Raw genomic sequence first — 27,817 nt, forward strand, 5'->3', positions numbered from 1 at the left:
AATGTAGGTAAAACTGATATGGTCCCTACCACCATGGAATTTTCAGTCTAGCAGGGAGGCATGTAGTAATCAAATAATCAAAGACATACACATATTTTAGCAAAGTATGGTAAGTGCCAAAAAAATGGGTTCAAATGAAATGAGAGTTAATACAGGAGAATAGACCTAGAATAGAGAGTTAGGGAAGGGTTCCATGAAGGATGGAGGTTTGAGATTAGATCTGAAAGATGAGTAGGACTTAACTAGAGGAAGGTTGATGGGGACATTCTAGAAAAGGAACATAGCAAAGGCTATATTAGAAAAAAGTCTGATCTTTTGAGGAACTGTTGCAAAAAGAGAAGAATCTGGTTCACAAAGGAAAGAGAGGGGATATGGTAGACAGTAAGCTAGAGGGGCAGGCTGGACCACACAAGACCTTGTAAAACACATTTAAAGCAAGCAGGTTTCTGACATGATCAAATTCTTACCTGAAAAACCTCTCTCTGGCTGCGGTATGGAAAACAGGCTGGAGTGGGCCAAGAATAGATGTGGGAGGCCTCAGTTAGGAATATGTTATAGTAGCCCCAGCAAAAAATAAAAGGCATCTTGTAGCAGCAGTGGAAGAGATGGAAGAAAAATCAAAACATTTGAAAAAGGATTGGGGACAGTAGATGGCATTTCCTATAGTGAAAAACAACATCACAAAAGAATTTCGGAGCCTTAAGACTGTTTCTTAAGGCTCCAAAATTATACACAGTGCCAGATCAAGTCACAGAAGTTGGGCTGAAAGAGCTGAGTAGGGTCATTCCACCTAGGCCTACAGGGCTGTGAGCATTGGCAGAAACACATTCTCCCATTCTTAACCACTGTGCTACACTACAGTAAGCCACAATTTCTTCTATATCATGAAACAGTAGTGTGGTATCATAGAATGAGCACAATTTTTATTTCCACCCAGACTTCAGTTTGGGCCCTAGATATACTATTTACAAGCATTGACTTTGGGGAGGTCACTTAAGGTATTTTAGTGTTAGTTATCTCAGGTCTGAAACAGGAATTTAAATTTAAAAAAATTATTAAAGATGCCTTCCTCTGTGGCTAAAACATAGTTGACATACAATAAATGAAAGTTGAATGAATACATAGATATCTCCATTGCACAAGTTTAAAAATCTTCTTACATCAGCGTTTGTGAATATGATGAACCTGTGTCGATACAGGTCTCTTATTTCTGCAGCCTGGCAAATAAAAGTGTGGGCAGGGAAAACAAAATAGAAATAGTAAGGCCAAGTGACTAGGGCTATGATTTCTCCATATTCCAATTATCACCTATCCTGACATAGCTGCATAGAAAGAGAGAAAATAACTGAATCCAAGGCATGGCAAGCTAAAAAACTCATTCCCTCTTTAAACTGTTGTAGAAAGCCAAAAGGCCAAAAGGAATGTATTCTTAGCACAAACTTCAAAATGGAATTTTTAAAACCCAAAAGGAATGCAAAGCTAAATTTGTTTTCATGAGAGACTAACTGCTAACTGGAGATGTGGCATTTAAAGCATACACCATGGAAATGAGACTGCATGAATCATGGCTTCTTCAGGCCTACTCAATCCACCCCTGACTGACAAGTCCAACTTCATTTATTTAGAGAGGGTCCCTTTGATGAGGCAATTCAACATATGACTAACTGGGAGATTAAGAAAGAGTGAAGGAATGATATTTCCAAAACATGATAGCATTTTCCAAGTATGAGTGATTGAGAAAAAATATATATGTAAAGAAAGAGAAAGTTGAGGGTTTTGTTTACTATTTTAATGAAATTGAATAACAAGAATAGAATAACAAGATTTAGGACATCAAAGGGAGTCTGTAGAGTTTTCCCAACAACAGTTCAATTAAATTAATATTTACCGCAGGCCTACCATGTGCCTGATGCTGAGCCCACAAAACAAGCACCTTGAATTAAGGAGTTTATGTCTGAGTCAGTCAACATAAAACAGTTTCTTCAGTGCTGAAATAGAGCTATGTAAAGAAGGAAGAATAGAAATTAACTAATTTTGCCTGGGGTAGGAGGGATCCACTGAGGAGATTATACTAGTACATACTTTTGAAAGTCAAATAAGGGTTCTCCACTGGGACCACTTAGAACATGGCAGAGGAGAAAAATTTCCATTCCAAGAAAACCTGTGTGCACCCAAAGATAGAGTTTGCATTCTCCCAAGACAGTATAAATGACTAAGTTCTCCACTGAGAAGAGTGGTCATGCACTTGAGAGGCTGTACATTTTAATGGAAAAAGTACTGGACATTAGCTGTCTGGGCAAGTCACTCAACCTCCTTGGACTGTGGTTGAGAGTTGAAACTTGGAATCTCAAAGTTCGCTTTTAAATCTAACATTCAATGATTGTGTCAAGATCCAGAACTACAGAGCTAGAAAGATTCTTATCCATCCTATCTGTCTTTCTCAGGATAGGGAGGAAAAGCACTAACCACATTGATTATAAAAACCCTTTCAGAATATCAACATCAAAGACCTCTCTATTCACGGAAAGAATGAGTTATCCTTCAGCCTCTAGAACAGCATTGTCTAAGAAAAATATAATAAGAACCACAAATGAGAGCCATATATGTAATTTTAAGTTTTCTAGTAGCCACATTGAAAATAGTGGAAAAAACCAGGTAATATCAATTTTAATACTATATTTTATGTAAACTAATATATCCAAAATATTATCAATTCAACATATAATCAAAGAGAAAGATTAATGAGATACTTCACTTTTTTCATACTAAATCTTCAAAATTCAGTATGTTTTTTACACTTAACAATGCATCTCAGTTCAGACTAGCAATATCTCAAGTGCTCAACAGCCACATGTGTTCAGTGGTTACTCTATCAGACAGTACGACTCAAGGGTGTGTCTTCAGAAGCTGCTGGATAACCCTAGGGACATCCATATTTCTCCTTCACATGAGGGTTTAGACTTGACATTTATTGTCATGGCTGAATTTGATACAGATTTTTAAGGCTTTTATTCTCAGAAAGTTTCTCCTGTGAGTAGCAACATTGCCCTTATTTACACCTCATCAGAAAGAAAGACTGGGAATTAGTTTTCACATTGTGTTGTGGGGAAGGGTGGGACATCATTGAGAAAAGAAGGAATCTACCATTGTCTCAGGTTTTTTTTTTTTTTTATGTATAAGACACTATGGAGGGCTTGTAAGATGGGATGCTAGTATCTATCATATAAACAAAGATTTTGTTGAAAAACTTACATGCTTTCAACACGGGCTTTCAACATACAAGTTTTTCAACAAAATCTTTGTTTATATGATAGACATTAGCATCCCATCTTACAGTTGAAGAAACAAAGGCTAAGACTGGCTAAATAACTAGCTCATGATCACACAGCTGGTAAGAGGTAGAAATAAATTCAAACCCAGGGCTATGAGACTTAAGTGGCAGGGTTACTAAAGCCAACTCTACTTGTTCACATGTAATTCCACAGCAATCATGGTCTGAATAGTCCAGAAACCTGAAACGTTTTTTCCCGTCTTTGAAACCCTGCATCGAGGCGCCTTTTAACCAGCCTGGGCTAAATCTTTCCTAAATAGTATTTGAGGTTTCCCTCTGTTCCCGCTCTTCCTCAGCTAAGCTACAAACCCGTTTTGCTTATTTCTTCATAAGATTACTGAATCAAAACCAATTCCAGCAGCTTTCCCTTGATCTTTAAACAGAGGGGCAATGTTTCCACTCTTTCTAATTATCATAGCTTTTATATAAACTCTCAGAAAGAAAAGTCTGCAGTTCTGGAAGACAGAATTGTGTGTATAGAAAGACTAGCTTTGCCATTTTCTTGCTATGTGACTTTGGGTATGCTAATTTGCGTTTCTAAGTTTCAGTTTTAGAATATGTTTAATGGGGGAAGTAACCCTCACCTGACAAGGTTTTTATAATGATTAAAGTAAATAAAAATTAAGAAATTTCTAGCATGCAAAAGGCAATCATTGAGTAAATTCTTTTCTTCTGTAATTTCTTCTGGTCATCTATGGCCAATTATGTACTACAGCTCTTTTGACACATTTTGATAGGTGGCATCTTCCCCAGGAGTAGTAGCTATCTATCTGAATAGGCTCAGTAAAATTATACATGGAAACAGGATCTCAGGGCTTTTACTACTCAATGAAATTGCAGTGAACACAGTAGACATTTTATGTGCATTTTTCCTCTGGAGGATATATTACCTCTTAAGTTAAGACTATATCAAAAATATTCTGTCCAGAATGTTCCCATGAGATTTGATGGCACTGACCGTCCCTCTTACCCAGTCAAAGCCCTACATCCTGCCTCTGGCCATTTCTATTTTACAGGCTCTGCAGGTTGTGCTGCACTCCAGGGAACATGCCTTTGTTTAGCCCTGAAGGAGGGGATAAATGAGGGGAGAGGTGAGAATCACCTAGTGCTGTAAAAATCAATGTTATTGACTGCTGGACAAAAGGAAAAGAAAAACAGCCTTGCTGACTGCGGTGGACTAGAAGGAAGGGAGGGAATTGGAGGTGGGAAGCAGATCTTCCTAATGAGAATGGGCAGACATCCCTGACTGAGTGATTAAAGATCCACCATCTTGTCTAACCAATCTCAACCCTCCTTCAGCCTCTACTGCTCCAATCATTTCTGCAAAACTATCTTCTAAATTGTCTATAAGAACAAAAACAATGTTTTAGGCCTAAGGGAAAAAGTGAGTGCTATACTGGTGAGGCTTCAATTTTTCTTTAAAGTATTTTGAATTTTTCTTATCTGCTATTTTCATTACCTGAATTTTTCTCTTGAACTAGTCAACTGCTTTCCTAGAAATTTTTATTATAAAATTTTTTAGACAGATTTTTTTACTTCAAATTAAATTAAACGTAATAATTCATTATTACCCATTACATACAGACACAAATAACATATCTTATTAATGACTCTGGCCCTTGTACAGAATACAGTGTTTAGCCCATAAAAGAGACTCAATTAATGTTTACTTTTAACAAATGAACTGGAAAAGATATAGAATTCACATTCTGGTAAAGAAAAGCGGATATAAACATCTCCAAAACAAGGGATATACAAGTGTTACACTAGTAATGCAAAGTGTATTAAGTGTTACACTAGAAGTACAAAGTAATAAATTTATAGAAAACAAAGAAGTTCCATCTTAGAGAAGAAACTAGATGGCAGGGTCTGGAAGGACAAGACAATTATTGTATAGTGGAAAGGAAAGGTAAATATTTTTCTGCACTGAAGTAACAGATTAAGCAAAAGCAATTAAAATGAAAAATAATTATTAATATTTTTATAATGTTCTAGAATTTACAAAGTAATCCCATGTGTTCTATTGTTTATGCTTCATAACAACCCAATAAGGTGCAATGTTAATACTTTGTTGTTTTAAGGGACCTTTCATGGACATAAAAGATTATGTGGAGCTCTTTTAGTTTGTGAAATTCATATTTAATTTGTAAAGTTATAAATTCAAAAGCCTATATATTGCTTAACTTTTAAATTTTAATTCATAATTGTACTGTTTTACTTATAAATCTGTGAAGCTTTTTACAATCATCATTAAGGGAGTTTATGACTTAATTATATCCCATTAAATATTTTAACCTGTATTTATAAATTTAATATATTAAAAATTTAAAAGCATTTTATCTAAATAACAAAAAATCTCCTTAAGCATTTGAATCATTCTTTAAAATTGAATAAATATTAATAAAACAAAGTGTGAGCATTTTAAGCTTTCTTACATGTTCCAATACAACTTACAAATGGTAAGTTTTTAAAATATCTTTAATTTTAAAATTGCAAGTCAAAATCATTTCCTTGACATCCAAACACCAATCTGTTAAATGTTCTAATCTGGCAAATTATCTTTAAAAACACAAATATATACATATATATATATATATGCAAACGTGTACAAGTATCTTAATATAAAAATATTAATTAAAAAGTTTACTTTCCTAAATATTTTCAGGATTAGTGACCTCTATGCACCAAAGAAACAATTATGCAAATTTTGTGATTGGTTTCCCAGGCAATTTGGGGAGTGGTTATATTTAGATGATTACTGTTGTATATTATGTAGAGGTCTTGGCTGGGAGATATGTAACTGCTGATATTGCAGTTAATTTTTCTCATCTCCTCAACTGTAAGACTAAGCATCATTTTATCATCAATATCCCAAAATTTTACAAAGGAACTAGGTTCTAGCCCACGTTCTTGTCTGTCGCCCAGACTGGAGTGCAGTGGTGCAATCTGGATCTTGGCTCACTGCAAGCTCCGCCTCCCGGGTTCACGCCATTCTCCTGCCTCAGCCTCCTGAGTAGCTGGGACTACAGGCGCCCACCAGCATGCCTGGCTAATTTTTTGTATTTTTTAGTAGAGACGGGTTTTCACCATGTTAGCCAGGATGGTCTTGATCACCTGACCTCGTGATCCGCCCGCCTCAGTGTCCCAAAATGCTGGGATTACCGGCATGAGCCACCACTCCCAGCCTTTCCTGAAATATTTTAACATCTTCTGAATGAATCCTGCATATATCTGGGGTTTTTTTGTCTAACGCCTTGCTCATGATACAAGGTAGATCCTTATCACTACCATTTTAATTACACCATCTTGAAATTAAGCATCAGAAAAACTGATTTGCTCACCTAGAAGTATTGAAGACTACTTTGTAAATGGAAATGACGGATTTTAAACCCAGGCTTTCTACCAAACACCCCAGTTTTCCCACATCTCCTCTATGGCGTGAGCACTGGATGGAAAGTATAGCTGGAATTGATTCTGGCTGTGTGGACTGAATGGAAGTGGCAGTAGGTCTCGCAGAAGGTAATGATGGAAAGTGACTGAGGCCATCATGAGGATGAAAATTTCGAAGGCAATGAGAAACACATAAGCTCTTGAACAGAGAAATGGATGGCCAGTTCTTATCTGTATTTAAGAAAAATAAGTCTGGTGCCAATATGGGGAGGACAAATTTGGAGAGGACAGAGGGAGATTAGGGAAGCCAGTCACAGTGTTCCCGGGGCAATACAGTGAGAAAAAATGAGAGCCTCCACTGAGGAAAAGAGAGGCAGAAAGAGACAAAGTAGAAGAAATTACAGGTAGATTCTACAGGATTCGTGGATTAATTAGCTCTCCATGGTCTCTGGAGAGTAAAAATGATTTCAATATTTTCAATCTAAGTGCCTGGGAGCATAATGATAGTAAAGAAATTGTCTCATTGGCTTCTGTTTAAAAGAATCATTAAAAACCCAGCTCAAAGCCATTATTTGGCAGGATTGGGTGTTGAGACAGTGTTAAGAGACTGGCTAGACAAACTTTTGCATGAAGTATATATTTTTTCCTCTGTTTGAACTACAATGGCAATTATCCTTTTGAAATTCAGACTCACTATATATATATATTTTTCCCAACTGCATCGCATTTCAAAACTATTCCAAGGTTACACTTGAAAGCTTTCTATCCTCTGCTGAAAAGTAATGGTCCAAGAAAAAACAATGCTTTCAGTCCCTGCTTACCTGTATTTATGTACTTTTCAAAAAGAGAATAAAAAGAAGCTTCCCTATCATGCAGTCACTTAAAAAGAAGCCTATGAATAATAATTGACATGACAATGTTCTTGTGACATAGTATGAGCAAAAACACATGACAAATATTACATCTTAATCCAATAGACATGCATTCATATACATATATAGGAAAAAAAGAATATACATTTCTATATATGAATAGCAAGGACATGAGGAAGTATACATTTTTGTCCTTTTCTGTACTTCTACAATTTCTATAATAAACATGTATTACTTTTATAATATTAAAAACAGTTGAAAAATATAATGTATTCTGACCCACTTAGAACTGATTCATTAGTTTACTTTTCCTAACGAGTCTGAAAAAGTGCAGTTTATAAATTAGTCAACTAAACATCCAACACAAATGCAAAGGGCTCTTTTATTTGCTCCAAGATTCAGAGGTCCATTTCAGAAATTTCCCTTACTCCCTCCCATACAGGCTCACTGTAAACTCCTTTGCGCTAGTTTCCTCTTCCAATGTAAGTACCCCTTGAAAAACGAATTAGACATATCTAAAATAAATAAATGTATATATACATTTTTAAAGTTGTAAATCTAGTTATACCTATAGAAATAAATAACAAATAAATTTAAAAATTCAAAATAAGGCTTCCATTAGTCATCTAACTTTCATTTTAAAGAAAGGTATTTCCCTGGCTTCTTTCAAATTCTGCCTATTTTGAAAGTGCCAAAGTCTAAACAGAAAGAAAAAACAAAACCTCCAGCTGAAATTTGAGAAATATTTAAGGCAAGACCCTCCCGGGGTCAAATGACTTTTTATTTTTTTGTCTACTTTTCTCTTGTCAATTCTCAAGAGCTAGGTTCTCCAAGACTCAGTTCTCCAAAACTCAGGTTCTCCCACTTCATCATGGGGAGTTTTATTACCGTATTCACGGCATTAATACTAAGTGCAGATTTTAGCAAATAGGTTTCTTTCAACGGATGTTCATACTTCAATTTGTTATGAAGTCTTCTAAGTATAAGCATCCCCACCCTGACCCCAGATCCATGGGAGAATATAGGTTATCAGGCCCACAAGAATTCTTCTGTGTACTAGTTAATGAAAGAAACTGTGACACACTCAAGTCAGGGGAACCTGAGATCTGTTGAGTCACTAAATCTAATAAGCCAGAGGAATGCCCAGGGAAGTCACCAAAACCAAAAGGATGCAAACAGTCCTTTCCAGGCACTGGCCTGTCCTAAGCATTGGTGCCTGAGCCTGGCATTTATTGTGGTTCCACAAGTTACTTGCTGTGAGGCCCGGAACAAGGCACTAATCCTCCATGGACCAGTCCTTTCACTTGTAAAAATAGGTTTAATAGAAAACTTTCCCTTGGGGTTATTGTGAAGATGAAATGAGTGGTGTACGCAGTGCCTGACTCATCATAAATACTAAACAAACATTAGTTATTGTTATTAGGAATACTGAGGTATGTAGGTGGGTAGGCTAAATCCCGAAGGCCAGGGCCAGGGAAGTAAGCACCGAACTATGAATTCCCAGATGAATATGCAAATCAGTAAATGAGCCAGGCTATATGGAGAAGCCCTAGTGTTGGCTTCTTAGTGTTGGCTTCTTAGTGTTGGCTGACAGCTGTAATTCATCATCTTTTCATTTGCATTTTCCTAATTGATGTTGTATTTTTCTTAAGGCAGAGAACATGTTACAGTGTTTTTCAAATTATGAGTTATGACCCATTCTATGCCCCTTCAAAGTCAATAAAGAAGGTTAATGAAGGAATCTTTTAAATAGGTCAATATGAATTGTATTTCCCCAATTATTTTTCTGATTATAATACATTTAGTTAATCTTGACCGACATTATAAAAAAGAAAGAAATTGTTAAAAGTTGGAATGGAAAATATCACAATGCATAGCTTTTGGTAAAAGTAAGTATTGCTTTTTAAAACACACTGAGTTGCAATTTTAAATATATTTCTTACTACATGTTGCAACCCAGCATTTGGAAAATCTTTGGATCTATATGTTACTTAGACAACTATTAACATATAGCAATTTCTGAACACACTTGAGAATTCCAAACATATGCTATATGACAATGTTTTCCAAACTTGTCCTCTGAATGATTTACCTAGGGTCATTTTCAGATTCCCAGGCTGCTTTCCTAAGATTCTGATGCTGGAAACATACTATCATAATGAACATTAGAGAGAAAATTAATTAGAGATTAATTAATTAATCTTAATTTTTCATTAGAGAGGAAACTCTCCTTGTTGTATATCTATTCTTATTTGGTGGTACCACATCCAATCCAAAGAGGTACTTTATAAAATATTTCCAGTTATTTATATTTGAATGGCTAACATTCATTCAGTCAGTCCATTATTTATCAAATATTTATTAATCATTTGCCATGTGCAAGGCAATGGGTACAAAAATACATATAAGAGACACAGTTCTTGCCCTCAGGTAGCTTACAGTTGACTCATTTAAGAACTAGGTCAGCATACCCTGAGGATCAGAAGAGCTGAGACCAAAAGAAAATGAAATCATGAATGTATATGTATGCCTCAAGTCTTGGGTAACCTACCTTCTGCAAATGTTCAGAAGATTAAAAAGCAGTAAAATGGCATGGTAATTACATATCAAAGTATTTTTCTCTAATTAATACAGCAGAGCTGAAAACCCACACACCACACCTAAGGAGGACTCAATATCAGTGTCGAAAATGATAAGATAGATATCAAAAATCAGGCCGGGCGCGGTGGCTCAAGCCTGTAATCCCAGCACTTTGGGAGGCCGAGGCGGGTGGATCACGAGGTCAGGAGATCGAGACCATCCTGGCTAACATGGTGAAACCCCGTCTCTACTAAAAATACAAAAAACTAGCTGGGCGTGGTGGCGGGTGCCTGTAGTCCCAGCTACTCAGAGGCTGAGGCAGGAGAATGGCGTGAACCTGGGAGGCGGAGCTTGCAGTGAGCCAAGATCGCGCCACTGTACTCCAGCCTGGGTGACACAGCGCGAGACTCCGTCTCAAAAAAAAAAAAAAAAAAAAAAAAAGATATCAAAAATTATAATTATCTACAGAATTGAACAACTTGTCCCCAGTCCCACTAGCACCAATCTGATCTAAGTTTTTTTTAAAAAAAATTTATTTATTATTATTATACTTTAAGTTGTAGGGTACATGTGCATAACGTGCAGGTTTGTTACATATGTATACTTGTGCCATGTTGGCGTGCTGCACCCATCAACTCATCATTTACATCAGGTATAAATCCCAATGCAATCCCTCCCCCGCCCACCTCCCCATGATAGGCCCCGGTGTGTGATGTTCCCCTTCCTGAGTCCAAGTGATCTCATTGTTCAGTTCCCACCTATGAGTGAGAACATGCGGTGTTTGGTTTTCTGTTCTTGTGATAGTTTGCTAAGAATGATGGTTTCCAGCTGCATCCATGTCCCTACAAAGGACACAAACTCATCCTTTTTTATGGCTGCATAGTATTCCATGGTGTATATGTGCCACATTTCTTAATCCAATCTGTCACTGATGGACATTTGGGTTGATTCCAAGTCTTTGCTATTGTGAATAGTGCCGCAATAAACATACGTATGCATGTGTCTTTATAGCAGCATAATTTATAATCCTTTGGGTATATCCCCAGTAATGGGATGGCTGGGTCATATGGTACATCTAGTTCTAGATCCTTGAGGAATCGCCATACTGTTTTCCATAATGGTTGAACTAGTTTACAATCCCACCAACAGTGTAAAAGTGTTCCTATTTCTCCACATCCTCTCCAGCACCTGTTGTTTCCTGACTTTTGAATGATTGCCATTCTAACTGGTGTGAGATGGTATCTCATTGTGGTTTTGATTTGCATTTCTCTGATGGCCAGTGATGATGAGCATTTTTTCATGTGTCTGTTAGCTGTATGAATGTCTTCTTTTGAGAAATGTCTGTTCATATCCTTTGCCCACTTTTTGATGGGGTTGTTTGTTTTTTTCTTGTAAATTTGTTTGAGTTCTTTGTAGGTTCTGGATATTAGCCCTTTGTCAGATGAGTAGATTGCAAAAATGTTCTCCCATTCTGTAGGTTGCCTGTTCACTCTGATGGTAGTTTCTTTTGCTGTGCAGAAGCTCTTTAGTTTAATTAGATCCCATTTGTCAATTTTGGCTTTTGCTGCTGTTGCTTTTGGTGTTTTAGACATGAAGTCTTTGCCCATGCCTATGTCCTGAATGGTACTACCTAGGTTTTCCTCTAGGATTTTTATGGTTGATCTAAGTTTTCAACATCTCTCCACTGTTTTACTGCAGGAACTTCTACCTGGTCTCTCTGCTCCTGCCCTTGTTCCCTTAAAGTCTCTTTTCAACATAGCAACCTGAGTTATCCTGTTTAAATGTTAGCTAAATGATGTGACCCTTCTGTTCAAAATCCAGCTGGCTTCTCATCTCACTGGGAAAGTCCTACGTGATCTTTTCACTGTGACATGTTCTTGACCATTCTCTCTTCAGCCACACTGGCTTCTTAGATGTTCCTTAACATGCCAGGCAGGCTTCTAGCTCAGGGTCTTTGCACTTGCAATTTCTGTTACTTTTTCCAACATGTATATTTTGTTTATATCTTTTAGGTCTTTACTCCAAGCCATATTCTCAGTGAGACCTTCACTAACCATCTTATCTAAAACTCTAAACCAACCCATCCGCCAATGCACACTTCCAATTTCCTTCCATGATTTTTTGACTTGGCATTTATCATTATATACTATGTATTTTACTTAACTGTCTTGTTTGTTTTCTACCTACCTCACTAGCATATAAGTTCTATGAGGGTGGAGATTACTGTCTGTTTTATTTTATCCTTTATTTATAACACCCAAGTCAGTGCCTGACCCATAATAGGTACTTATCAAATATTTGGTGAAGGATGAATGCAGAATACAAAAGAAAGCCTCAGGTCTGACTCTGGCCAACATGTATTGGAAAGAAGCCAAGAAAAGGAATGGCAAGGTCATGCCATGTAAGACATATGCAATTTTATTGTTTACTGAATTCCTTACCTAATTTTAAAAAAAGATTTGAGATGTCTGTAACATATTCATTGTAGTTTTCATATCTATATTATCTATTGAGGTAGGTTGTTAAAAAGGTTTCCAGTGGAACAGACCTGGTTTAGAAGGTGAGTTGACTTGCACTTAATAGTTATAATATTAGGCAAGTTATTTGTGTTTCCTAAACATTAGTTTCCTTATCTATAAAATAATAATGATCAAAATGCACAAATCTTATGTTACTGGGAAGCATTTTGAGAAAATACATTTAAACTTGTTGATGTAGTCCAGGGTTCATACTAAGAGTTTGACAAATGGTAGCTATTATTGTTATTGTTCAATGTGCTGTTTTATCCTTTTTTTATTAAATCCTTGTTTCATTTTTTAAGTTGTGAGTTAATAGGCTTTGTTAGAAACTGTAGATCTAACACGTTAAGTAGGCTTAGGTATTATAAACCCAATATACTGAACTGTTGTCCAAATGGCTTATAACCATTTGGAGACCATACTAAAGGAGTTCCATAAGGAACTAATACATTATAGGTATCCTGAAAGAGATAGTTATTCAATTGGAACCCTAAGAGGTACCATCTCTGACTTGTTATGAGCCATAGGTGTTACTCGAACTGTCCACACATTCTGATTCATAATTCCAAGTCCTGCCTACAACAAATTATGTGTTTATTAAAAGCATCAATATGTGGGATGCATCATAGGATCTAGCAAAGAGTAGGTGTCAGCAGCATAAGGAGACAGAGTTTCTGGAAGTTTCCTTTTCAGTTAGTCCACTGATCATTTTTTGAATCCCTAAATACGAATAAACTGTAAGAAAAAAATTAAGAAAATAGTTTATAGTTCCTGTCTGCAAAATTCTTAAAATTTTGTTGGGGTGAGGGAAATACCCAAACATAAGCAAAATTAACTATCAGTGTAAAATAATAATGCAAGTTATGATATAAGGCAGTAGAAGATGTATTGCCATAAATGATGGAGAAATTGTACTCACTAAGTTAAAGGAGAGATAAAGCATTGGAGTTAGTGTGACTGGGTTCCAGTCCTTGGAATATAGACATCCTATACCATTTATTAAAGGAATGAGAGAATTTAGACAAATATGGACAATGCAGAGAAAGGATTCCCATCACAGGAAAACAATTCCAGAAAATTATCGGGGCAGAAAGTGGGGGAGTTTGGTAAACAGCAATTTCACTGAATAAACCTGGTGAAAATTAACATGATAAATGTCTGAATTCTAGAGTGTTTAGGCTTCAATACATTGTTTTAGTGTGAATTATTGATTCCCTCTAAACTAGCTCTACAACCTGGTTGAGCAGATCCAAAAGAGTACGTGACTTAGTGTAAGTGGTTTGTGATTGGCAAATCCAGTACTATTCAAACTGAAGCCTATATGACTTCAAAGGCTATGAGGTTTTTTCTTCCTTTTTTTCTTTCTCTCAAAATAATTTAACCAGCATTAACATAAACAAATAATGTGAAAAGAAGCTGAGTGAATAAAAAAGAAATCTGAGACTCAGTTAATGCATTCTTTTAAAGTATCTCTTGAGTACCTACTATGTACTTACCATTGTTCTTTGTGCTGACGATATAAAGGTGAACAAAACAACTAGAACTCCAGGTTCCATGGAGCTAACATGTGAATATGCATATGTGTCATTGTGATGGTTATTATGGTGGGACAGGAAATATTATACCTAAATGTGTTTCTCATTACTTATAGATATATTTTAATTGAGCTCAATTTCTAATGTGATTCTTACTGAAGGCATTCTGAAGCCTTACTGTCACTTGGCGATCTTTGTTTTTCAATGATAAGTTAAATTGATTGAGTTTGAGTTATTACTATAGTCTAAGAACTTTTTATAGTGTTCACATGCCTTATCTAACATACTACTTATAATAGCTAAGAACTATTATTATACCTCTTTTTACAGATGAGAAAAAACTAAACTTTCTTAAGCTATGCAATAAATGGGGAAGACAAGTTCAAATGTAGTTCTTTTGAAATCCCAAAAATCCATACTTTAAAACCATTCTGTTACAGTCTTTTTCTTAAAAGTTTTTATATTTACGCTAGCAAATTTTAAAAATAAAGGAGCAGAATTCTAGAATTTATGCAGTAGGCAGCAGGATTTACTCGAAAGAGTAATAAGTCAACGCTCAAGAGATTCTGCTCTGACACACTGTGGAACTGAGTAACTAGTCATTTCCTCTCTCTACCTTAGTTTTCTTACCTGTGCTATAGGTCTAATACTTGCAATTCATATTTCAGGGATTGTGGGTTTGTGAATGTACATGTGGGTATGTTTGTAGTAGCAATGAAAAAAGGGAAATAGTGAGATGAGGAAGATAAAATTATTTCAAAAATTGTCATCAGTATCATTACCTTCAAAAATAGATCCATTTCCAAAGACAAAAATGATACAGACATCTGATGCAACAAGCTTCCTGTATATTTTCTCATTAAAGAGGCACTTTTCATATAATATAGACAATTTCAGATGGAAACTAAACTACCTGTGTACATGATGATCACATTGCTTCTTTTTAGTGAGTAGACTAAAACTAAACTGTTCTAATCATATTTTGTAAAAAGTTAAAATAAAAACTGAAGCCAATGTAATGTGAATCTTTATCAAACTCTATTTAAAACTAACAGGAAAACACAGGACATAAATCATGGCCATTGATTAGAAGTTTTCATTCATTTCATTTCCTTCTGTTGAAAGCTCTCCTAAAAAATAGATAGCAAAGTAACACAATTTCCAAAGAGTTAGATTGTGATGACCACTCAGTCAATTCTCACAACATTGGTTTATCTTTCCTTTATGATTTACCCCATTATTTCACTCTTCAGCCTTGTAAGAACCCATATTCTAACCATTTCAAACTATTTGTAGCTCTTTGAAGTGCTCTGCGTCTTAGCTCTGTGCTTTCACCACTCCCTTTACCCAGCATGCCTTCCTTACTCCAAGATTCTTGGCAAAAGTCCATTAGCTGTCAAGATTCAACTTAAAAGTGACCTCACAGCAAAACCTTTCTTGATTAGTCCAGGTAAAATTTGCATGTGATTTTGTTTGTTTGTTTTGTTTACTTGTCTCTTTCTCCTACAATAACGACCTGCATAGATGTCCATTATGGGTCAGAAATACTTCAAAGCATTTATTTGTTTATAGTCTGTGTCTTTTTCTAACTGGAAGCTTCTTAAAAGCAAGCACTGTTTCTATTTATCTTAGTTTCTAAGACTCTAGCATAGAGCATAAATCATAGATGTCATTCAAAAAATTGTAATAGATGAATGAATAAATGGTGACCCAGGAGTCACATTCTGATGTCTGTAAATATACGTGTGTGTGTGTGTGTGTGTATGTGTGTATGTGGACTTGTTACATAAAAACATATAAAATATCTTAAAACACCACTCTCAATAAAATTATTTGTTATATTTTATAAAGGTCCAATTAACAAAAAAGTTTATTCTAGAATAAAACACTGTGACATTAGTGGTCTATTATGTGCAAAGAAAAAAAAAAAGACAAGAAATGTTTCTATCCTTTGAATTTTAACCACCTTGAAGTTTTGGGTAACTGTAACAAGAATCATGCTAAATCATGGCAAACATGAGAAACTATATACAATAAGAAAGAATTTGGCAGAACCAAGGAAATAAGTAGTTCTTATAACAATAGAAATAAAAGCAAATACTTTTAAAATGTAATATAAATAAACTAAAACAAAAATCAAAATAGATAAAAATATTACATGAGACTTTATTGCACCAATGTGATAAAATAACAGACCACAAATGAACTGCAAACTCTTTGGCAAAACTTGCTATCTCAGAAAGACAAGATAACCCTAAAAAATTATGAATTATTTAAGGAAGTGCAAGAGCTAATTACTGAAAAGATGGAAGCATAATTAAAATTAAAACTAATCTGATCAAAGGAAGGTTATATATGTATGTGGCAATGCATATGGTCTCAATTTCTATCAATCAATACATAAGAAGTATCTATATCTTAGTACATATTAGCCAAAGTACTAGGAATTTATTATTCAAAAGTAATCTGAATTTAGTTAAGATATTGTTAGTGAAGCTTTTATTACTTTGCTTATGAATTTAAATGAGAAAAATGTAAAGCTAAATTCATAAAGACAACTATTAGTAGGTTAGAGTAAAAAGAAATTTCCCAAAGCCCATTATGAAAGGAACTTTGGACTTAAGTTTTCCTGCACTTCCAAAATATAACAATGAAATAGCAAAACAATTGTTATCTCTTTATCTAAATTATTTATGGAGCTTCCTCTGAATAAAGTACTTTTCTCCTTTCAAAAAGATGAGGAGGGAAAACATTTACAATTTACTGAGCTTGCAAAACAATGCATGTCATACCCATACTTTGGAACAGGAGATGATAATAGAGAAATCCAAGATGATATTTCGGCACACTTTTCATATTTTTAATTATATTTTTCATATTGTTTACTGTCTACATCTTATACGTGGAGGAAAATTGACTACTAAAGTTCATTTTAAAAGTAGCAAAAAGCAAATTCTATAGAACTCTGAAAAATGATCCACAGAATGCTTCCAGGTTGTAGTTGTAAAAGAATTGGTCATCAAAACATAAATACTACCTGTTTGAAATTCAAATAGAAAATAAAAAAGCTTACAAAAGAGTGAGCAGCAGGGAGTTCTTTAATAAAACTTGTAAACACAGAAAATGAAACTTTAGTATCCAGGCACATTAAAACACTCCCCTAGTAAAATAAAAGGGGGAAACACTTTATATTGACTTAAAAAGAAAAAGATTCTTATTTTAGGTAGTCTTAACTGCCTCTTAATTTTTTTTCTCAAAGGCAATCACTTTCCTTTTGGACTTCCTTCTACAAGAAATATAAGCTCAAAATGTTAACCAAGGATGTAATTCACTTAAATGATGCAACTGGAATTCCACAGCTGGTCTGGCCGGCTCAGTGCTGAATGAACACAGTGTCAGAAAACCTTCTCAATAATAATGCCCTGTTCGTGACAGGGGGTAAATCTCCCAAACTTGGGCTCAACTTCAGAGGCTCATTAGCTACAGCAAGTGAATGTCAGTGGGGTGACAACAGCGGGACAGCAGCACCCACGCAACTGAAGCAACCAGCCCACCCAGAGCTGACGATTTGTATAATCAATATCGGCAATTCCCAGTGAAAATCATTTGTTGATATGCACAGGATGGTCAGGTGTCCCACAGATCACATCTAATGCCATTACAGTCACTAGATTTAATCCCCCGGCTCTTAAACAATTCAGCTGCAAGAACACAGGAAGCTCACAGCACTTTTTAAAAGAAAGACTAAATCATAATTCAAAGCATGCTCTATAGCTTTTTACCTTCTCTGATTTCTTGGTTCTGGCCTACCTAAATAATTTTCATCTTTTCCTCCCCCCTCTCCACCCCCCAACTATGAGCGTGAACCTGAATTACAAACAGTTAAACCTGAAGGTCACTTCACAGCAGCGTTCCAACATGCTCCCCCAGCGAGGCTGCACGGCAACAATAAAACAAAGCCTTTGCAACCACCTGTAATAATCTGCCTGCTCAGCCAGCAATCCGAAAAGTCCTGAAGCTACACAAGGTAGACATTTTCTGCAGCTGGTTTAACATGTATATTGTGCCCAGTTGCCGGCTCGCTTCCTCTTACCTTCACGTTAGTCCGGAGTGCACAGTAACATGCAAAGAACATTGCAGTAAATAAGGAGCATATGGACCGGTATTCAGCTTCTCAGCACAGCGCAAGCCCCACACACACGATCCTGGGCATGTGCTACTAAAGAGCATCCGTTCCCTCTGTCAGTTTGAAAATGCATTGATCTCTGTTTTCTCTGACTACAAAACGACATGTCTTGAAGGCACTGAGTGAGAGCTCAAAATCTCTTCATTGGCTATATATAGCATTATGCCCAGTAATTTCAATTAGATGAGAATTCAGCGTCTGAAAGTTAAGACCTCAGTTGCTTTTCCTTCTAGCATTTTAAATCACTGGATTAAAAAAAAAAAAAAAAAAAAAAAAAGAAGGAGGGGGGAATGAGCTCACTCAGGAAGGAGGGGGGGAAAGGTGAAGAATTGAAATTTAACCAATGAGTTACTCATATTTCTGGAGAGCCCTAGTGTTATCCTATTAAACACTTTACAATGGGATCGCATCAGGCAGACTGTAAATGAAGAGGAAACCCTTTTCCCTTTGGAGGTTTAATATGAGCTCTGCACTATATTCCAGGCTATTCTGGTGCAGCACCCTGTTTGGCAAATACTACAAATCACTGCAAACATGTCTCATTCTGCTTCTCCATGTGGAATAGGACTAGGACCAAAAGATCATTGTCACATAAAGTCCCCTAAAATGTGAACTGGGTTCCTCTGGGGTGATCTGTGGTTACAGGACTGAGAAGTACCACCTTCTCCTACTTCCCTGCCCTGTTACATCTTTTAGGGCTATCTAAAGTTGCCAGACTCCATAATAAAACGATGTGGCCAATTTTCCAAAACTATGTTTTATTGGTAAATGACAATCAGTAATGAGATGGGGTTGAAATGGAAACAGAAGATTCCAGGGGATAACATAACCTCAGATTCAGTAGCAACTGCTGCTGAATGTAAAATGTTCAGCAGGCTCCGGAAGGGAGAGAGCAAGAGAGAAAAATAAAAGCTTCTGCCCCTATAAATCCATAAGGAAAAAAAAAGAAAAAAACTTAAAAACATCCGTCAGAGCCTTCTGTCTGTTGTCATTCCTGCCAGGCACTGGATGCTGCAAATTAACTCAATTTTTACTTAATCAAAAGGACAAAGTACAATTTAGGGTGCTATACCCTTATTTCCAGCCATGGGAAGCCCTAATTCTCAGCTAGAATTCTAAAGCTATCTGGCAAAATGCAAGCAGAAATGAACAGTTCTCACTGCAGCAAAAATAGTGGGAGGAAAAAAAAAAGTGGTTATGTCTTTGCCACGATGCTCCCCATCAGCTTCCAGCAACAGGGAAGATCAGCATAACTCACTAGAAAAAGCTGCAGTGACTTTTAGGATTTTTCTTTAATATGTTTTGCATAAGCCACCTCCCCTCTGGAGCCTGCAGTAGTGCTGAAGCACCATCAGAGTTACTGGGCATTTCTCCTGGGCAATGAGGTGAGGCAGCTTCAGGAGGAAGCAAGGTATTTAAGGGAGAGAAATTAAAGGAAGAAGAAAAGCAGGATTTTCTATTTCTCTCTTAATGACAAGCATTCAGAAAGTGTCGTCAGTTCTGACTAAATAGCTATTTTGGGCTGTCATTGTTTGTGCCTTTTTTTAGGAAGAAAGAGGCAATCTTATCCTAAGCTGGAGATCCTTTGGCAACGTAAGAGAAGGCAGCCACTTATTTTGATTTCCAGTTCCGTCTGTCTTAGGAGCCTAGGTAATTACAAATTGTAAGCACTTACAACACAACCAGTGACTTCCAGGACATTAAAAAATCTACATGGATGCCCAGCTCTCATCATTCCACAACTTTTTTTTTTTTTTTTTTTTTTTTACGGACCTTAAATGCAAAACTGAGCATTTCAGTTAATAACACTTTCCCCTCCCAAGATTTATAGCAGGTCACATTTCCTGCAGCTCTTCCTAATAAATGAACCCAAATATAACAACTCAATGCCATGGAAAACATAGGAGAACTTAAAAATGCCTTTCTCCACTGCGGATTCAGAGGAATTTTTAAAAACCTACTTTATTCAACCTGTGAGTAAGTACCATTTTTTTTTTCCATTGGAAGTGGGGAAAAGGAAATTTACATATGTTATTAATATTATTTTATTTAGTAGTTGCTGGGATATTCGGATGGCCCAGGAGAGAAAGATCAAAAAGAAGAACGAGAAAATGTTACAAATCTCAGAGCAGTTCACAAGCAAGGATTAAATGAAACAAGTCACAAGTGGAAAAGTACATGTAGGATTCCCTGTCAAGGCAATCAGGGAGGACTTCTAATAGGGCTTTAGATACCATTGTAATATGTATACATTTTTTTAAAAAGGCCCTTAGCCTTAAAAACTTCTTTAAAACACCTGAGTATACTTGTCTAGCCTACAAAATCCCAGGGCTATACCTGTAGAGTTACTGCCTAATTTTCTTAAGTGGACTAGGGTAGCCAACTTACTACTCTCATTTTATAGATGCAGGAAATGGGTCATTAACTACAATGGCAATGTCCCACTAAAGAATATTCCATATTTTTAGGCAAAGAGTTCAGCAGAACAGTATATCTGCAAGAAGAATAACATTTGCTATAGTAGAAGAAAGTTACAACCACCCATACATATTTTTGTAGGCAATAGAGTAAGTCTAGGCTTCCATACTGCAAGTAGTAGTCCTGGAAAATCACTTCCATGCCAGATTCCCATTTGTAAAATGAGGATAATAAGTATCTCATAGTGTCCAATGAGAATATTAATGATGAACCCTGCCATCAAAATAAAGTCTGGATGGATCAATTATTCAAGTATAAAAACTGAAACTGTAAACATATTAGAAGAAAACACAGATTTGGTTTTGTATAATATTGGAATACAGGAGCCTGAAGCTGTGCAAGAAAAGATAGACAATTGTGACTATATGAAAATATAAAACTTCTCCTTGGGTAAGTTATACACAATGACAAACAACAAACTGGGAAACTATTTATAACACATTCCATGGGAAATTGTCTTAACATACATAGAACTTTCATAAATCACTAAGAGAAAATATAAAACCGAATGAAGCAAAGGACATGAAGTAGTAATTCACGAAAAGACCACAAAACACATTAAAAATGCTCAACCTCATATTTAAGAAAAAATATAAAAGTTAGAAAAGGTTATTAAAATTGACACATGAAGTATTAATGGAGATGCATTGATTGGTAAAAACTTTTTGGAAGGTAATCTGGAATTATCTATCAAATATTTAAAAAGGCAAATTATGTTTGATGTAGTGATTCAACTTTCAGGAATTTATCCCAGATATATGTGTGTGTATGTGTATCTAAAATATCCATCAGTTTGGAATTTATTTTTTAAAATTACAGTTTATTCATAACATAGGAATATAAGATATATATACACATATTCTTATGTGTAAAAATATCCAAGTTATACATAAAATTTTATGTAAAAATAAGGTTGCAAAGGAGCTGATATTGTATGAGGGTATTTGTATTTGTATATTTACATACCCTTGTAGGTAGAGGTGTAGGGGTGTGTGTGTGTGTGTAAAATTTTAACAGTGTTGCTATTGGCTTAGGAAGGGATGCATGACAGTTTTCATTTTATACCGCTATACTATAGGAAAATCATTCACAAAGAATAACTTATCCAACTATTCCATCAGTAAATGAGAGAAATAAAGACATAGGGAATAAGGAAATACTAGAAACTGTGAGGGGATTTACCTCATTGTTCTCCATGAACAAAAGTCAGGGAATGATTGTGAGAGGAGAAATAGGAATCTATCAGTTTCTGAATTGATCTTAGATCTGAGTGTCTCTCTGAATGTGAACATCTCTCGGTAATGCATGTAACTCTAGTGTGTATGTATGCTGTTCTTAAACTATGGCCCTTAAATACAAACCAACTACTTTATTTGATTCCCAAATGGAAAAAGTGGCTATTAAGAAAACTTGACTAGTTGATTTTCACCTTATGCACTGAATTTAAACCTATCTACATATATTTGGTTGGTATTTTTAACAGTGGACATGTAATACTTTAAAAAATACAACCTGGATTGTAAAAAAGAAAAAAAAAATTCATTATTAAAGCAATACGCAACTATAATTTGTTAATTTGTTACAAATAACAGCAGCAACCTCTTTTAATATGGACAAATAATTCATATTGCTAAACATCTTTTCCCTAATCTATAAAATAAGGAGTTTGGACTATCTAGTTCTTTCTTATAGGTAGATAGAGTAGTTTTGTTAGGTGCCTTGCTTTTTGTTTTGTTTTCTTTAGATAGGACAAATTAGGAATGTTTATATGTTAAGGATTCTCTAGGTTGCACTACAGGCCAATTAAGTCAGAATTTCTGAGGGTGGGACCTAGGCATCCATATTTTACAGGGCTCCCCAAGGGATTCCAGTGTCCAGTTAGGATTGAGAATTACTGCCTTAGAGCAGGGGTCAGCAAACTGATTCTGTAAATGGCCAGATAATAAATATTTCAGGCTTGTAAGCCATACAATCTCTGTCACAACTACTTGATTTTAATGTTGTAGAGAGAAAGCAGCCTACATAAATATCTATTTAAACAGATAATACATAGTGTGTTCCAATAAAACTTTATTATTAATAAACATTAAAATTGAATTTCATATAATGTTCACATGTCAGAAAATACGGTGATTTTTTTAACCATTTAAAAATGTACAACATTTCTTAGCTTGTAATTTGCCAACCTTTTCTCTAAAGTCTACAGCAGTGGTACTCAAAGTGCAGTCTTTGGGCTAGGTGCATCACTGTATGTTAGCAATTTGTTAGAATGAGAAATTCTCCATACCCCAGACCTACTGAATCAAAAACACTAGGTATGTGGCTCAGGTATCTGTGTTAACAAGCCCTCTAGGTGATTTTCAAGTAAGCTAAGGTTTGAGAATCACTGCTCTGAAGAAAGAGGAAAATTGATGGCTTTGGCTCTCACAAAAAAATAGGAAGACATCAACTCCAGAGCACAGGTATGAAAATTAACTTTATAGAAGAGAAAAGTATAGAAAACAAAGAGAAGGCAATTTCTGTTGTAAATGAGGTAATTTTAGAGTGGAGTCTAAAGATTCTGAGATGGATGCCAGTTGAGAAAGGAACTATATAATACCTGATAACTTAGAATCCTTTCTGTCTTAGAAACTCTAACAGCTCTTGGACCTTTGAGTTTAAAAAAAAAAAAAAAAACACACAGACCTTGGTTTAAATTCCTTTTCTCGCACTTGCCAGCTGTGTGACCTTGGGTAAGTTACGTAACTTCTCTCTGCCACAGAGTATTCCTCCATAAGATAAAGATAACAAATCTACTTCATAGGGATGTTGTAAGAAGTCAAATATATAACGTGTGCACACTGCTAGTCCCATTACCTGAAACATGGTAAATGTAATAAGTGGTAGTTTTCAGTGAAAAGAGAACTGAAATGATAGAGGTAAAGGTAAAGGTCCTCTTGACTGGCTTCTTTTAAATACCTAGACGATTCTTTCAGGGGTTTTTAGATCATCTAGGACTTCCCTAGTATTTCCAGTCAGCCATAAAGAGAATTCTCAGAAAGTCTGGTAATCTCATTATAAACCCTGAATCAATGTACTATTATTGGAATTTCTTGCATCCTCCTTGGGATTTTCCTGAGATAATAATAACCAATTTACAAATTAAAAATTGTTTCAGAGTTTCTAAAAAATTTCCACAAAAGTATCCCTAAAGTCATAAGAGAATACATTTATACACCTGGAAGTGTATAAAATATATAAAATTGTATGTCATTCATGTTTCATTTCTTACCTTAAAAATTGATAAGTTAAATCCAAGCAGAAAATATATCTCTATTTGTTATAAACTAATCTTTTACATTTCTTACAAATCACTAAATTTAACAAGCCAAGAAGGCTATGCAATACTTTTAATACTCTCTGATATATATCTATATTACTGTGAATGCCTAGGGGTAGGGGTATTCTTGCCTCAGTTCACAAGTAAAGATATATCCCATTTGAGTTTTGATCCTCACATAAGCCCTGAAGATACTGTCATCATCCCCTGGTGTCCAGTGAGGAAAACTGACACAGTGATTTGTTGTTGTTGTTGTTTAATTTTTTTTATTATACTTTAAGTTCTAGGGTACATGTGCACAACGTGGTTTATTACATATGTATACATGTGCCATGTTGGTGTGCTGCACCCATTAACTCATCATTTACATTAGGCATATCTCCTCATGCTATCCCTCCCCACTTCCCCCACCCCACGACAGGCCCCAGTGTGTCATATTCCCCTTCCTGTGTCCAGCTGTTCTCATTGTTCAATTCCCACCTATGAGTGAGAACATGCAGTGTTTGGTTTTCTGTCCTTGCAATAGTTTGCTGAGAATGATGGTTTCCAGCTGCATCCATGTCCCTACAAAGGACATGAACTCATCCTTTTTTATGGCTGCATAGTATTCCATGGTGTATATGTGCCACATTTTCTTAATCCAGTCTATCATTGATGGACATTTGGGTTCGCTCCAAGTCTTTGCTATTATGAATAGTGCCGCAATAAACATATGTGTTCATGTGTCTTTATAGCAACATGATTTATAATCCTTTGGGCATATACCCAGTAATGGGATGACTGGGTCAAATGGTATCTCTAGTTCTAGATCCTTGAGGAATCACCACACTGTCTTCCACAATGGTTGAACTAGTTTGCAGTCCCACCAACAGTGTAAAAGTGTTCCTATTTCTCCACATCCTCTCAAGCACCTGTTGTTTCCTGACTTTTTAATGATCACCATTCTAACTGGTATATGATGGTATCTCATTGTGGTTTTGATTTGCATTTCTCTGATGGCCAGTGATGATGAGCATTTTTTTCATGTGTCTGTTGGCTGCATAAACGTCTTCTTTTGAGAAGTGTCTGTTCATATCTTTTGTCCACTTTTTGATGGGGTTGTTTTTTTCTTGTAAATTTGTTTGAGTTATTTGTAGATTCTGGATATTAGCCCTTTGTCAGATGAGTAGATTGCAAAACTTTTCTCCCATTCTGTAGGTTGCCTGTTCACTGTGATGGTAGTTTCTTTTGCTGTGCGGAAGCTCTTTAGTTTAATTAGGTCCCATTTGTCAATTTTGGCTTTTGTTGCCATTGCTTTTGGTGTTTTAGACATGAAGTCCTTGCCCATGCCTATGTCCTGAATGGTATTGCCTAGGTTTTCTTCTAGGGTTTTTATGGTTTTAGGTCTAACATTTAAGTATTTAATTCATCTTGAATTAATTTTTGTATAAAGTGTAAGGAAGAGATCCAGTTTCAGCTTTCTACATATGGCTAGCCAGTTTTCCCAGCATCTTTTATTAAATAGAGCATCCTTTCCCCATTTCTTTTTTTTGTCAGGTTTGTCAAAGATCAGATGGTTGTAGATATGTGGTATTATTTCTGAGGGCTCTGTTCTGTTCCATTGGTCTATATCTCTGTTTTGGTACCAGTGCCATGCTGTTTTGGTTACGGTAGCCTTGTAGTATAGTTTGAAGTCAGGTAGCTTGATGCCTCCAGCTTTGTTCTTTTGGCTTAGGATTGTCTTCGCAATGTGGGCTCTTTTTTGGTTCCATATGAATTTTAAAGTAGTTTTTTCCAATTCTGTGAAGAAAGTTATTGGTAGCTTGATGAGGATGGCAGTGAATCTATGAATTACCTTGGGCAGTATGGCCATTTTCACGATATTAATTCTTCCTATCCATGAGCATGAAATGTTCTTCCATTTGTTTGTGTCCTATTTTGTTGAGCAGCGGTTTTTAGTTCTCCTTGAAAAGGTCCTTCACATCCCTTATAAGTTGGATTCCTAGGTATTTTATTCTCTCTGAAACAATTGTGAATGGGAGTTCACTCATGATTTGGCTCTCTGTTTTTCTGCTATTGGTGTGTAAGAATGCTTGTGATTTTTGCACATTGATTTTGTATCCTGAGACTTTGCTGAAGTTGCTTATCAGCTTAAGGAGATTGTGGGCTGAGATGATGGGGTTTTCTAAATATACAATCATGTCATCTGCAAACAGGGACAATTTGACTTCCTCTTTTCCTAATTGAATACCCTTTATTTCTTTCTCCTGCCTGATTGCCCTGGAAACTGGCATGGTGATTTAAGCAAATTATTCAAATGTATACAGAAGCTAGAGGTGGAACTCAATACTAGGACTTTTAATTGTAAAGCCCAGAAGAAATTTCTCAAGATCCCAGTGCCTATACAGTGATTCTTAACTGTTTCACACAAAACAATTCTTTTATATATAAATGTTTAATATTCTACTTACAACCATGAAAATAACAGATAATATAACCTACTTTTACATAGAATTTAAAAAATTCAACATAATATATAATATAAAGAATTAAATTTAAAGTTGAAATTAACATAAAGTATACTTCAATGGCAATACTCAGGTAAAATTCCACCAATGGCATAATTAAATGGGCAGGTGCTTAATTGGTATATTGAATTGGGGATGGCATTGAATCTATAAATTACCTTGGGCAGTATGGCCATTTTCACGATATTGATTCTTACTATCCATGAGCATGCAAGCTACCAATAACTTTCTTCACAGAATTGGAAAAAACTACCTTAAAGTTCATATGGAACTAAAAAAGAGCCTGCATTGCCAAGACAATCCTAAGCCAAAAGAACAAAGCTGGAGCCATCGAGCTACCTGACTTCAAACTATACTACAAGGCTACAGTAACCAAAACACAGGTATATTGAATTTGCTACACAAAGCTCAAAAGCAGCATTGCTATCAGTGACACAATATTCTGAACTGTTGAAAACTCTTCGTAAAGTTCTGAATAAAACAAAGAACAATCTTCCCTTATATCAGAAGGAAATTTCTAATAGAGAAATTGTGTTACTGAAAACTTCAGTGCATATCAACTTAATGGAAGAGGTGCTTTGTGTTAAATACATAAAATGAAGTATGATTCCAGGCTCAGGAAATTTTATCAAGTATCTATTATAAACTAATGTCCAGTAAGATATTTAAAGAGGGTAGTACTGGCCTTAATGAGAACTACTTGACGCACAGCCTGAGAGTAAATGTAGATTTAGGAATACATGGTTGCAAAGATCTTTTTAAATTCCTTACCACAATTACTCACCACTCTGTACCAAGGAAGTTCTACATGTACTTTCAGAGTGTAAAAAGCCTACTCTTCTGGATAAAGAGAAAAATCTAAGAATGAGTGCCTCACAAGCAACCACAGATTCTAAATTATAGGACTGAAAAGACAATGGAATGGACATATCATAACCAATACAAAAAAAAAAAAAAAGGCCAGGGAGTGACCATCTCAAAATCCTGTTACTCCTTAATGGTCGGATCAGAGGCTATCTTTTTATGAGATCAGCCCCTGCAGAGTCTTTTTTCTGAATGCTTGCAACATGTATTATTTGTATTGCCCAATTGATTATACA

The 27,817-nt window shown here is 35.7% G+C and overlaps 1 protein-coding gene across 6 annotated transcripts in view; it reads right to left on the reverse strand.

The window, feature by feature from the left end:
- The window catches only part of DLG2 (discs large MAGUK scaffold protein 2), a 2,171,029-nt gene that overhangs the window by 1,470,294 nt on the left and 672,918 nt on the right, over positions 1-27,817 (reverse strand). For 3 of the 6 annotated variants that reach the window (XM_025355451.1, XM_025355450.1, XM_025355449.1), the window contains exon 1: positions 18,321-18,839. The exons of the other annotated variants lie outside the window; for them this stretch is intronic. In XM_025355451.1, the coding sequence (XP_025211236.1) occupies positions 18,321-18,362 (42 nt within the window). In that variant the 5' untranslated portion in view covers positions 18,363-18,839. Of the gene's footprint in view, positions 1-18,320; positions 18,840-27,817 lie in introns of those variants that run through there. 6 annotated transcript variants of the gene reach the window in all.

This window comes from Theropithecus gelada, chromosome 14 (assembly GCF_003255815.1).
Source record: "Theropithecus gelada isolate Dixy chromosome 14, Tgel_1.0, whole genome shotgun sequence".
Taxonomy (NCBI): Eukaryota; Metazoa; Chordata; class Mammalia; order Primates; family Cercopithecidae; genus Theropithecus; species Theropithecus gelada.